Source organism: Gamsiella multidivaricata (assembly GCF_025024155.1).
Source record: "Gamsiella multidivaricata strain RSA 2152 chromosome Unknown BC939scaffold_76, whole genome shotgun sequence".
In the NCBI taxonomy this organism is placed as follows: Eukaryota; Fungi; Mortierellomycota; class Mortierellomycetes; order Mortierellales; family Mortierellaceae; genus Gamsiella; species Gamsiella multidivaricata.
In genome coordinates this window covers 41,899-54,447 of record NW_026251784.1, presented here as the reverse complement: position 1 = coordinate 54,447, position 12,549 = coordinate 41,899, and the positions used below count along the sequence as shown (strand labels likewise).

The 12,549-nt window shown below is 47.4% G+C and overlaps 2 protein-coding genes across 2 annotated transcripts; both read left to right on the top strand.

Annotated features, from left to right (window-relative positions):
* Positions 1-5,087: 5,087 nt before the first annotated feature.
* Positions 5,088-6,011, top strand: BC939DRAFT_463280 (uncharacterized protein; the record flags this gene model as incomplete). The annotated part of the gene is made up of 1 exon (XM_051557210.1): positions 5,088-6,011. A coding segment is annotated over exon 1 (371 nt), but the record flags the coding sequence as incomplete, so codon positions are not given.
* Positions 6,012-7,138: 1,127 nt separating this feature from the next.
* BC939DRAFT_380433 (VTC domain-containing protein) lies at positions 7,139-8,936 on the top strand (the record flags this gene model as incomplete). The annotated part of the gene is made up of 4 exons (XM_051551737.1): positions 7,139-7,306; positions 7,423-8,161; positions 8,213-8,799; positions 8,904-8,936. Coding segments are annotated over 4 exons (1,527 nt in total), but the record flags the coding sequence as incomplete, so codon positions are not given.
* Between the last annotated feature and the right edge of the window lie 3,613 nt (positions 8,937-12,549).

Sequence of the window (12,549 nt, the reverse complement as noted above, 5' to 3'; positions counted from 1 at the left end):
GGAGGAGGAGAAGAAGGTGGTAGTGGTGGTGGTGGTGATGGTGCTGGTAGTAGCGGCCGCTTTTTTTTTTTTTTTATGAATGAATGATAATGTCTTACGAAACAATAATAGGGGGGAACATATCGATGTTGATAGAGACATAGAAGAAGCATAGAGAGATAGATGGTCCTTTGTAGCCGCGTCTTCCTATCCTATGGACATGATACCAATCACGATAAAGGTTATGTTGACTCTTCCTATGCCTAGTCCGAAAGGCATATATTTGGTTAAATTTTTTTTTGTCCCTCGGTTAGATATCCCCCATGGAGATCTAATAAACAGGCAATGGCAGAAAGATTCAGTTTCCGCCCGTGTTTTCTAGAAAATCGCGTAAAGAGAAGAAAAATCTAGGGACTACAGTTTTTGTGTGCGGATTAAAAAGGTAGCTGCTCGGACAAGGTTCTGTCCAATGGGCTCCATATACCTTCGCACGATGGATGTCCTTACAGTCCCATTTGACGATCTGGGGCGTACAAGGGGGGGGGGGAGACAAGAAACTCAAGTCCGCTGTGCAGTCAACGTTTGTGTACAGTAGGAGATGGTGGAAATGGCCCGAGAAGCGGAACTAGAACGGAAAGAGGGCGAATGTTTTTTTTTGTACCCCCAAACATAGATGAATAAGCAAAAGCAGAGCCCAGAGATTTTGAGGATGGACGGATCTTCATTGTTTTTTTTTTTTTTTTTTTTTTTTTTTCGCTCGCGTGAGTGGGGGTTCTGTGTAATGTCTCGTGGCACAATTAAGTTCAAAGAAAAGGGGATTCATAACTAATAGCGATAAACCCCATCTTTCTTTTGACAACGTTTCCCTTCTCCGGTACAAAGGGAAATAAAGGAAAAAAAGAAAATAGGAGATGAGGCGTGTCGGATCTAGAAGTGAGGAGGGTTTTCTAATTCATTACTCGTGGTCCATCTCACCCATCAACTCCACCAAGAGTGCATATCCTGCTATCCGAACAAGAAAGCAAGGACGTATACAAACATGCCCATCTCGCATCCCTGAATCCCTACATCCCTATCCGCACTCGACACAGAGATTTTTTTTGTACCCCATCGGCCGTAAACAAATCAGCACAGCACAGACCAACCATGCCGTTAGAAATGCTATCCATTTTTGGACAAAGCTTGTCCACTCATCAGGTCCACGTGCGTCGCTGATTGGTGGAAAGGCCGCGTTGTTTACCCATAGCTGCATGCAGTCTCCTATGTTTTTTAAAGTTCGAAAAATGTATCGAAGGGGATAGACTAGGAGTGGGCTTTTTTTTTTAGAGAGAGAAAGCATCTTCATATGGAATGGCGCCCATACCCTTCTCATTGCTATTAAGTGCGGGGGCCAGCCGTCGGAGCATGAACCACCTTGGGTCACTCGACCCGGTGGAGCGAAAATGAGCAAAGAATGGACCACTTATTCTCAGTTTGATCCGATTGTGTTTTTTAAGAGCTGTTTTGGATAGTTATACTACAGGAAATGTATGTGACATAGGCCTTTAACGGGGTAAGAAACAGAGATCGTGCGTTTTACTTTGGAGAGGACCTTATATTTAATATGTTTTACCAGTGCAGAGCGAAGCGCTTTCTGAGCCTGGATGAGAGGGAGCTTGGAAAAAGTAGTGCTGTTGCTGAATGGAAGGAGTACAGGAAAGAACACCTTTTTATTTTTTCCTTTCCTAATCAGCAAAAAAAAGGGAATGGGAATGGGAACTGCAGCGCAGATATTTCTGGAGGTTAATGCGGGTGTGTTCGAGATAATAAATGGCAAAACGTTCATGAGGCATGACAATCCGCTCTCCCTTCTTTTTTCTTTTTGTTCATGCTACAGTGAACCCCTCAAGGCAAAACAAAGCGCGTTTAGGCAATCCATGGACCTTCCTTTTGACAGCCTCCTCCAAATCCTTCACTCCCTATTTTTTTACGCTAACGTCAGGATGATTTAAAGAAAAGGTCTGCCTAGTTTCGACCAATAAGAGAAAAAATATATAGACGATAGTAACCCATGAAGCAGTAGGGTGGTTTTTTTTTGTTCCCATCCGCGATAGCTATTAGACTATCTATACAGCCGGTGGAATAACATTTTTGAACCTACTTTGTGTTGTCCAGGTGATGCTTGAAACCGCGCTTTCGACATGTCTTGTTGTCACCAATAAAAGCAATACAAATCGCGGACAATATTATTAAGGATGGGCGTGCATAAAAAAGAACGATCATCTAAAATGACAGCCCTCGGCAGAGCTCTGAGGAGGGCTAGAGCCGCAACGCAGCCTACGAATTTCAAGCAGTACTCCGGGTGGTACTCATCAACAAACAACAAATCCCCCAAGCAGCATCAAGGTTGCTGATGAGAAATTCTGCATGGCATCGCATCGTAAATTCAAAGAGTACATACTTGCATACACAGTATGCTCGTATGTACCTCGGATAGTGCCGGATTAAGACCAACAAACAAGCAAGCCCTTCTTTTTGGCCAAGAATGGCATGTAGAAACCCAATGCGTGTGCTAGGGAAAAAATAAAAGAGGTGCTTTAACTTCACACATTGCTATGCTAGCCCGCGTGATCCCTGTAATATGGGCACGGTAGTCCTTGTGGGGGAACCGTTTTACTCGATCGTGCTGCGGAGACGGTGTGAATGAGATCAAGAATTAATGTCTGTTGCTGCTGTTTTTTTGTTTTGTTTTTTGATCGATGGAGGTGCATCAGGCGTTACACAGTTTCGTCGGCCATTTTTTTTTTGACAGCCCAGGAGCCCTGACCTTGAGGTTGACAGCTACACATTCTGGAGTGCGCTTCTGCATCCCTATAGCTGCCCTTGCTACCTTCCTCGTTGCATTGTCAATGTGGGATTGTTTTAATCAGAGTTCTTTCTTTAATTGCTCGTGTGCGTGCTAGTTTGCCAGCTCGCATTGTAAAGTATAAGGCTCATCCCATTGACCCCCTCTCCCCAGGCGTTGTGGTTCAATCTAACCAGAAAGTGATAAAAACAAGATGTATGGCAGTATCGCTAAACACGATTTCCTCCCCCACCCCCCTAACATGGGAGACAAAAGTTATGCATGAAGAACACGTTTTTTTTTTTTTCACTTTCATTCATAAACACACATATCTTGCGGCATAACATGGAAAGTTTGGCCATTGACAGCTGACAGCTAACTTGTTGCTTCTTTTCCCGTGAGCTACTGGGAGGAACGATTACCTCCCTATCCATCCCCCTAGTCTAGATTTCAGGAAAGGGTGTTTCTGCGTAGAAAAAAAAACAGAAAAGGGGGCAACAAGAGAGAGGCATAGGTGATGGAATGTCTACCATGCATTCTTACCGCCCTAAACCCCATAAACATTGCCTGGGACGAGAAAAGGAAGGAGCAGGGATAAGCTGTTGCTGTTCTCCCTTTCACGGGCAATTTCGATCTTCAAAATATGTCGACCAGAAACGGACAGTCGATTGCCGTGTTACGAGTCGGCCCAAAGAATTTTTAGGCTACAGAGGAGAGAAATGGTTATTGGTCGTGTGGGGTCACACAAGGCAATGAAGGAGTTGAAATAGAGCCGGAGATAGTGACTATTTGTTCTTTTTATTTTGTCGGTAACGATTTACCTTTCCGCCCTGTTGCAGGAATTGGTTATGCGCCCTTTCGGTCAACCACGAACGTGGGCGGTAAGCGAGGGCGCATGAGGCTAGGCAAGGGGGAAAGCAGGAGGTGTTTCTTCAAATACCTAGGGGTCCATCTGACCGACAGAAGCATGTCTCCGATATTTTCTCGCTACATCTCAAGCAGGCAAGGAATTGTTGCTGAAACGTAAGAACTGACAGCGGTCTTCAATTGTTAACATGTGTATGATTATGAAGTAGCGTCCAACACTCTAGCATGGACTGGGGCACCCTTTTCGTGATCAGAAAAAGAAAAGAGGAGTTATGGTTAGCAAGAGTGCTTAATCGTGTTCTGCAGGGTTTTTTTACGAGGCGTCAATGTTGGTAATGCTAAGCACCATTGTTGCAAATACCTCAGATCTGTACTCCATTGCTGCACAGCTGCGTTTTCCGACGAGGTTTTTTTTTTTTTTTTTTTTTTTTTTTTTGGAGGTGAAGGACATGACACTTGTCGTGGCGATTCATAATAGGAATTAACTGAATTGCTGATTCTAGAGATGGCCGGATGCTGTTGTGGCCGTAGAGGGCTTCTCCGCGGCCAGTTAGCCGAGAGGGGACTCTTTTTTTTTTTTTTGCTCCGCACCCGATCTTTTCAATAATAAAGAGATTCATTCAGAGCGCCACGCCTTTGTTCCTGTTCCGCTTAAGTTTGAATTGTTTTCAATAGGAAATATTCAGTCGAGTAAAGTTGCAATTCATTCACGCGCCCATGGGTTAACATGGACGATGCTAGGCTAGCGTTGGCCCGTAGACATATAAAGCCTATGCCCAATTGGCATATTCCCCTCCACTGCATTCTCCCTTTGCCCTTCTCGTCGCGAGTCCGTTCTTTCTTCTAGATCCTTCCCAACGCTTTCACAGCAGCACAGCATTGCTCAATCCTGTCCTCTCTTGCCATTCTTTAGACCCTGTTGGAATTATAAAGTTTCCATTTGCTCGTCATTCCCTCCCGTTCCCTCACCATACTCTCTTTGTCGCTTGCACCACCACCCCCGCGCCATTGCTCTCTTTTTAACAATCTACACCTTTTCATCAAAGGTAAGCATAAACCATTGAGAACACACAGCTATAACAAAGACCAAGCGGTCTATCGCGCCTTTACCGTGCCCAGTCCTCATTCATCCTGCTGTCTCGCGTGTCATCCGTGCCATAATTACGTTCATGCACCGATGTACCTGAACACGTATAGTCGAGAGTTGCTTAACATGTGGTGGCCTGTCGAGGGCGTGTTTCCGCCCTGTCTTGCGTTATCAATATTTTTCTCTGTCGGATACGGTACACTGTCATTCCCGACCCTCTTCGCTTTTCCTGCTTGTCTTGGTCTCTGGTCTATTTGCAAATGTGTCGGTCCGCGCACAATAGTCGCTATGGTCGTAGAACGAACTACAACGGGGTGTTCTGTTTGGTAGCCCCCCCCCCCCCCCCCCCTTTTCTACCACTCGACTGTTTACTTTTCCAGCACGATTCAATACACTACGCTCGTCTTATTGACTACTTGCCCCTCTCCTCTCCTCCCATTCAGCTCGCCTGATTCAACACCTCCCATTCAGCTCCATTGCCATCACTCGCCTCATTCACACCCGCCTCTTCCCCCCTTTCCTCCTTTCCTCCCCTCCTCTCCTCCTTTTCACACTTATCCGCCGTCAATTGCACACCTTCATCACGTCGTTTTTGTTAATTCATTGTACCACCCTCAACAAACAGACGTAAGTCCATCGTCCTCTCTTACACATCTCCACAAACATCTTCACGAGCCGGATCAAGGATGACATAGGTGGGGGATCTACCATCGATATGGCTGTGCATGCAGCATCTCGCTTGAAGCTAGAGATCCCATCCGAGAAACCAAAGATCCTGCTAGGCATCTTTTATTTCATCTCAATGGTTTCCAGTCCTGCTTGCACGTTTCTCTGTCGCTCGCATACCATGGCTTCCTATACCTGTTTTCATTCGATGCATCCTATCGTCATGACGATAATTCGAGCGATGTCCTCAATGGACGAAAGGGCCCTTCTGGGCCAGAGAACCTTCATGGTGTCATCAATTCTTTTCGTCTATCTGCTCTCGGGTGTGGGTGCGGACACATTTTTTTTTTTTTCATTCTGGTCTATGTGGTCCAGACTGATGTGGATCAGGGTCTTCCCGCAAGCGTTCCATTCGTCTAATATCTTTCCATAGACTCCTTTTTTCTTTGTAAGGATAACTAAGCCCACACAGCCCCACTCTTACTCATCCATTCCCATTCCCATCTTGGCCTTCCCACCCCTTCCTTTTGGCTGCTTCACTTTCCTCCCTTTCGATACATTTGGCTCTCAAGCTCTGCATCCCCTCTCCCTTCGATGCTTGCATGTCGAACAGTATTTGGATGGTCAATGGGTGTGTAGGAGGAATGCGCTGGGGAGGGAGATCCAAGGAGAGTTTGGATGAAGGGGATGGGATGCATAAAGCGGAGAGTGGCCTGTGTGTTTCCGTTTCATTTGCAGCCATTCGATTGCACCACCACCACACGACCAAAAAAAAAAAAAAAATGGGTTGTGAGCAATTGAGTAGCTTTGTTATTGCTTACATTAGTCTACATGCCACTGCCCTTTTATCAGCTTTGAGGGATGGGGGGGGGGGGGTTCGGGACCGATTATTCCCTTGAGCGAAAGCCACCCCTATCTGGGAAGCATTACCGAGCATCCCATTTTTATGCATGAGATCTGTGTATGCTTCAGGGCAGCAGTGTCATCTATGATCTTTTCTCAGCACTTTATTTCGGCACTCACACTCCGTCTCAACTGCCTTCCTCGCATTCGTTTTTCTGGAATCTATCACCCTTCCTTCCAATCCGCTCGTTCTCCCTTCATTTGAAACGTCAGGCGTAATGTTGGCTCAGCAACTACTACGTGACATGGTATATGAATATTATGAATATTTCTATGTATATTAACGGGCTGTTTTTTGTTGTTGTTTTTGTACCCTTCCGCATATTCTTTTTTCTTTTAGTTCCAATAGACCATACACACAAAGTTAATCCCAAAAACCAAGTTGAGGTAAGGTCAACTTTGAGCAATACCATCATCATTGGGAGGTTGACGACCAGTGACGGCGGATGATGCTGGTGCCACCACGGGAGGATCGTGGACAGGAATCTGTGGGGGGAAGCAGCAGAAGCATTAACACATGTGCAGCGACAATGATGATGGGAGGTGGAATGGGAAGTTGGGAGAGATACTTCACCTCCTTTTCGTTCAAAAAGAAAAAATTATCTTTCGATGCCCGATGCGGAGACTTGCATTGGTCGTGTGTGGTGAGAACACGAACAAACCCCGACGAGAATGTGCGCCAAGCGCATGCATCATAGTAAAACGCATATGGTACTCACACCGCTTGGTTTCTTGTTCCTCTTTCTCTCTTTTAATCCCTTTCCCTTTCACGCCTGTTCATACGCTCGATCATCCAGTCATAAAGGCAGGAAATGAAATTCGGCACGCAGCTCAAGGCTCACCGGGCATCCCATTGGAGATACCACTATGTCGATTATGATGGCCTCAAGGCCCAGCTCAAGTCCAAAAGCCAAGACCGCGAGTTCACAAAACAAGATGAGGTCGAGTTCGTGAAGCAATTGAACACCGAGCTTGAGAAGGTAAGAGGACCCAACTATCGTCAAGTTTTAAGCAGTGCATTGCGCCTCCTGACGTTTGTTCCCCTTCTCAACGAACTGCACCGCACTAACATACTGTCACCCTTCTGAAAAATTAGGTCGCCTCGTTCCAAGCTCTCAAACTGGGCGAAATTCAGCGGAGGACAGAGCACTGTGAGCACACAATCGAACAACATCAGCAGCCTTCTGGAAAGTCGTCGGAAAGACTGACCCTTTCATCCTTTGTCGAGACAGAGTCTGAGATCAACAGAATTACACATGATTTACAGGATCTGGCCCGGTTCCAGCGATTGAACTACACCGCCTTCTTCAAGATTGTCAAGAAGCACGATAAGCACACGGGATTCACCCTCAGAGCCTACTTTATGAACCTGCAACTCAACAACCAGCCGTTCCACAAGGAGAGCTTTGCGACACTCGTCAGCCGTCTATCGTGTCTGTACAACATTGTCCGCACAGGAACTGCGCCCGTTATCACTAGGACACAGTCGATCGACTCTGAAGAAGATGAAGAGCTGGAGCACCCTGGCTGCATACCCAAGAAGACGGCCTTCTGGGTCCATCCAGACTGCGTCATGGACCTCAAAATGCTTATTCTCAAGTATTTACCCCTGGTTGTCTATGAACCTACACCTGCACTAAACTCGTCCCACAAGTCCACCAGCCAACTGAGCTCGTATCTAGCCAGTGAGAGCCCGGTCTCGACCATTTATCTCGATAACCAGGACTTTGATATGTACATGGGCCAACTGGAACATCGGGAGCAGAGCGAGACGGTGCGTTTGAGGTGGTATGGATCAGAGCAGAAGCTCATGTGGGTCGAGCACCAGCAGAGGAGTCTGCAGTCCGTCACAGGACCTTACTCGGCGACGTCGTCCTCGCCTTCAGCGCCGCCGGCAGCAGATGAGCCCATCGTAACCAAGCATCGCTTCCAGATCAAGTCCAAGTATGTTCCCAAGTTGATCGAAGGTGCCGCCAAGATGAACAAAGCTATTGAGCAGATGCGTCGTTCAGGACAAAAGTCAGAGCAGGAGATCCAACAGTTTGAAGAGTCGACCCGGACTGTGCAGTCGCGGATCAAGAAACGTGGTCTCCAGCCCGTGACACAGACGTTCTTCAACAGGACAGCATTCCAGGTGCCCGGGGATGCTCGAGTCCGCATCACGATTGACACGGATGTGGTTATGGTCCGAGAGAAGAGTATCGAAAAGTCAGATTTGTACGAGAGGCCATGGAACCCTGTTGATCTCCAGACTGAGAACTATCCGTTTTCGCACATCCGTGAACAGGATATTGTGCGATTCCCCTATGCGATTATGCAGATTCGTACGTTGACGGAGCCTCAGGAGGAGATCCCCAGCTGGGTGGATCACATTGCTCAGAGTCATCTGGTCGAGATGGTGCCCAACTTTGCCAAGGACCTTCATGCAGTCGCTACTCTGTACGAGTCTCGAGTCGGACTGCTTCCTTTCTGGGTACGTTTCCGCGGCTTATGTTTCCCTGGACATCCTGCTGGCTGTTAGTTTATTGTCGGCATGGGAACTCATACTAATCTGGTCTACTCTCTTTCATATTACAGCTCTCAGATATGGATCGTGATATCCGCAAGCCCGCCATGTTGACCGGCGGATTCCCGCGCCGATCTACACTTCAGGACTCGAACTCGAACTCTGGGTCGAACGATACATTGACCTCAAGCCATTCAACTGCCGCAACCAGCATGTCCGACAATGGACCACCTTCCTCCCCTTCTTCGTCATCCAAGAAGCCATCTTCCAAGAAGCCATCTCGCTCCCGTAGGAGCATCCTGGATTCGAACGAGATTTATACCCCCAATGTGACGTTTGACGAAGAGGTCCAGGATCTCGAGACAGTGAACCGCATGTTGTTGCAACGTCAGGACAGCGCTAGTTCAGCGGTCCCCAAAGTGACGAAGCCCGTCGTCAGCTGTCTTAAGAAGCACGGGTCGTTCAGGAGCATGCAGAGCCTCAGCAGCTCAAGCGAAGACCTGCGTGTGCTGAGGGGTAGTGAAGGATATGGATCTGCCTCGCCAGAAGGGTCGGTCACATCGAGCAGAATGAGTAACAGGAAGCGTGTAACATTCAAGAGCAGTGCGGTAGTACATTGGTTCGACAACGTGGCAAGCTGGATTCCGTTCTTGAATAACGATGGCGACGAACAGCGCCAACAGCATGGCAGCGGCAGCGGCAGCAGACGGTACTATAGAATGTCATATGATCTGGAAGGCCAACACGAAGTCTATCCGCAGAGGAGAAATAGTGTCCGTGCTTCGATGGCCAAAGTCTTCTGGACGGGTCTGTCCGGCATTAACATCGCTCTGCTATTTATTGGGCTTGTCCTGGCGCTGATGAACTTTGGAGACGGTGTTGGGTTGGAGGCGGCGTCGTTGTTCTTGGTGGTGAGCTGCCTCTGCATGGGCACGACTGTGTGGGCACATTTGATCCGCATGGAAGGGCACGAGCCGTCGGATGAAGGCGAGGGAGAAGCGATGCCCTACAGGACAAGTGGCAAGGTAGACGAACGCAGCGGGCTGTTGTCTACAGCAAAGGTTCATGCGAGTCAGTATACGCATGCGGCGCATCGAGGCCGATGGGTGAGGACGCGTCTGATGCCTGTGATCACATTTATGTGTCTAGCAGTCGTAGTGGGCATGAACGCTGTCGTAAGAATGCGTCCATACAGCGAGGACATCGAGGCTGATTAAACTACGTCGAGCTGGATTGGCATGAACGCATACAAGCATCTTTTTCTTCCTTAGTGTTGGTCATTTCTTATGTAAACTAATAAATACGCTAAAAGTCAAGAAATGACATTAACCTTGTGTCAGCAAGTTGTAAGATAGAAACCTGAAGCTTTTTGCCACTAAAATCGATGTGGACGCCCAAGTAGTATGCTGCATGGAAATGAATTCAAATAAGCTCTAATGTTGCGCGTATCCCTGATTGCATCGTTGGCACTTGATGGCCCAACCCTCAACCTTTCCTAAGACACCGCACTGATAACATGTTATAGAGGTCCTCCATTCATCAGTACGGATTATGAGCATGTTGTGGACCAGGTCTAGCGGACCTAACGAGACCAATACTCACAAACGAGCTTTGACGAAAATGCTGTGTGCAACTCGGCCGAACTTTAAAATGGATGGGGACGAACGTTAGATGTGGGGTACAATAGGATTACGGGATATGATGCCGCCGTTGTAGGCAGGGTGGACAGTGAGATAAAAGTAAATGGGGAAGTAGGAAAGAGTGGGGGGCGAGAGACCTTATAGGTGTTGTTGGCGAGTCTAAACGACCACGTTCCGAAAGAGTGCCACCCTCAGCATGTGCCTTTTTAGGGAGCAGTGGTAACGACAAAGCACCGAGCTGCCAATTATCGCCTCAGCGTCTACAGTTCTCTTTGTGGACCCCGCTCTCTTTGTCGCCGAGTTCCTTCGAACTTGTAGCTACCTATAGACCGCTTCGGATGTCACCCAATTTCCTCTTCTTTTTGGATATGTGGCACCTCGCAGTTACTGCCTCTTGCGCCGACGAGTACCTCAGATCATTACTTGTTAAGTAAGGCGAACGAAATGGATCTCACTGTGGAGGGCAGCTGTTGAAACTGATAAAAATATTACATTCAAGAGTTGGTCTATATAAATAGTAAACGAGTGTGCTTCGTATTATGCATGGTATTCGCGTCGTCTGAAATTTCGACATACACGCGGTTTTCATAGTCTACTACTCCTCCCATGCGTTGCATGCGTTATGGTTAAAATTAGAGAGCAGACTTAGACTCCTCATTAGTGAACCTCATAACGCTCTGGAGATTGTGGCCAGCCTCAATAACCAAATGGGGGCCTCCCGCATACTTAACGAAGAACGCCAAAACCATCCTCTTCGCATGATATTTCAGATATCAGAGAACTGCAGCACTTGACTCGGCGCATCACAACAGTAACAGATACCAGGTCGATTACACGAGTCGAAAAATGCACTGGTGCATGTGAGGCACGCGCTCTTCCGCTTGCGTCAATCCTGACGGACAATGAAAGAGCATCCCACTGGGAGAATAATTGACCAAATTGCGGAATACCTCTTGCTCTGAAAGAAGGAAACGCACAGTAGGGCAAAGAGGCGGTGTCCACAAAGCAGCACATTATCTAGGCTACTGACATTAAGCGAAAGACCGTGGGCTTATCTATGTATACCAGACAATGCGACATTCAAGAAAAGATCTCATGAGCAAAGAAGTGCAGTTTATTTCTTTACGATCTGAAAATAAGGGCTAGGAATGCGGATTTCTGCAATGGTTCAAAAGATTAGTTTTTAGGCCGAAACTGGTTTTGATTCCATTGTTGTATGTAAAGTGGGCCCATAACTTTAACTGGGAAATGAATTGAACCACTTATTCTAAAGACGAAAATACAGTCACATGTCGCGCCGCAACAGTACTTCTTGTCGCACAATGCGTCTCCATCGACACGTCTCTCATGTTGCATTCTATATTTCTCAACACCATGGCTACAAAAACTCCCCCAAAAAGACATTATGAGCCGCTCTCGACCCAGGCAACGACGACAAGCAAAAAACAAAAACCAACTCTTGTACACCTTCCTGCCAAGAATGACAAAAAATACACCGAGCGCGAACTTGAGGATATCGAGCGCATTCGTCGACTGAGATACAACGTCCTTTTGAATTGTGCCAGGCGCAAAGATATGTCTGCGCGCCTTGTATTTCCTACCGCCGAGCAGTTCGAGATCCCAATGGCTAGGGTCTCTCACACCCTGGAGCAGCAAGTCGAATTGCTGGACATATATCATTATCTCCATGATCGGAAGGAAACCCTCCCGATCAAGCTTTCTCACAGCTCTTTTGGGCCCATGGTAGGAGTCTATCTTTCGAGATATAGCCTTGAAGGCATGCTCAAGCGAGAAGACAAATTGCGTGCTGCAGCCAAGACGCACCCCATGGACGCCCATCACATCGTCGATCGCAAGGGTGCAATGATTGAGGAGGTTCTCTACCGGTGGCTGCAAGACCAGCGGATTCTGAACGTCCCTGTCAACGGCACGATTCTAGTCGATCTTCAGGATAATTCGGGCAATACCGTGTCTGAGACACCACCGTCATTTTCGGTTGCGTGGTTTGATGACGTAGCGGACAAGACGGCGTCCAAAGTATCACCGTCATTTTCAGCCTCGGGGGTTAATGCCTTCA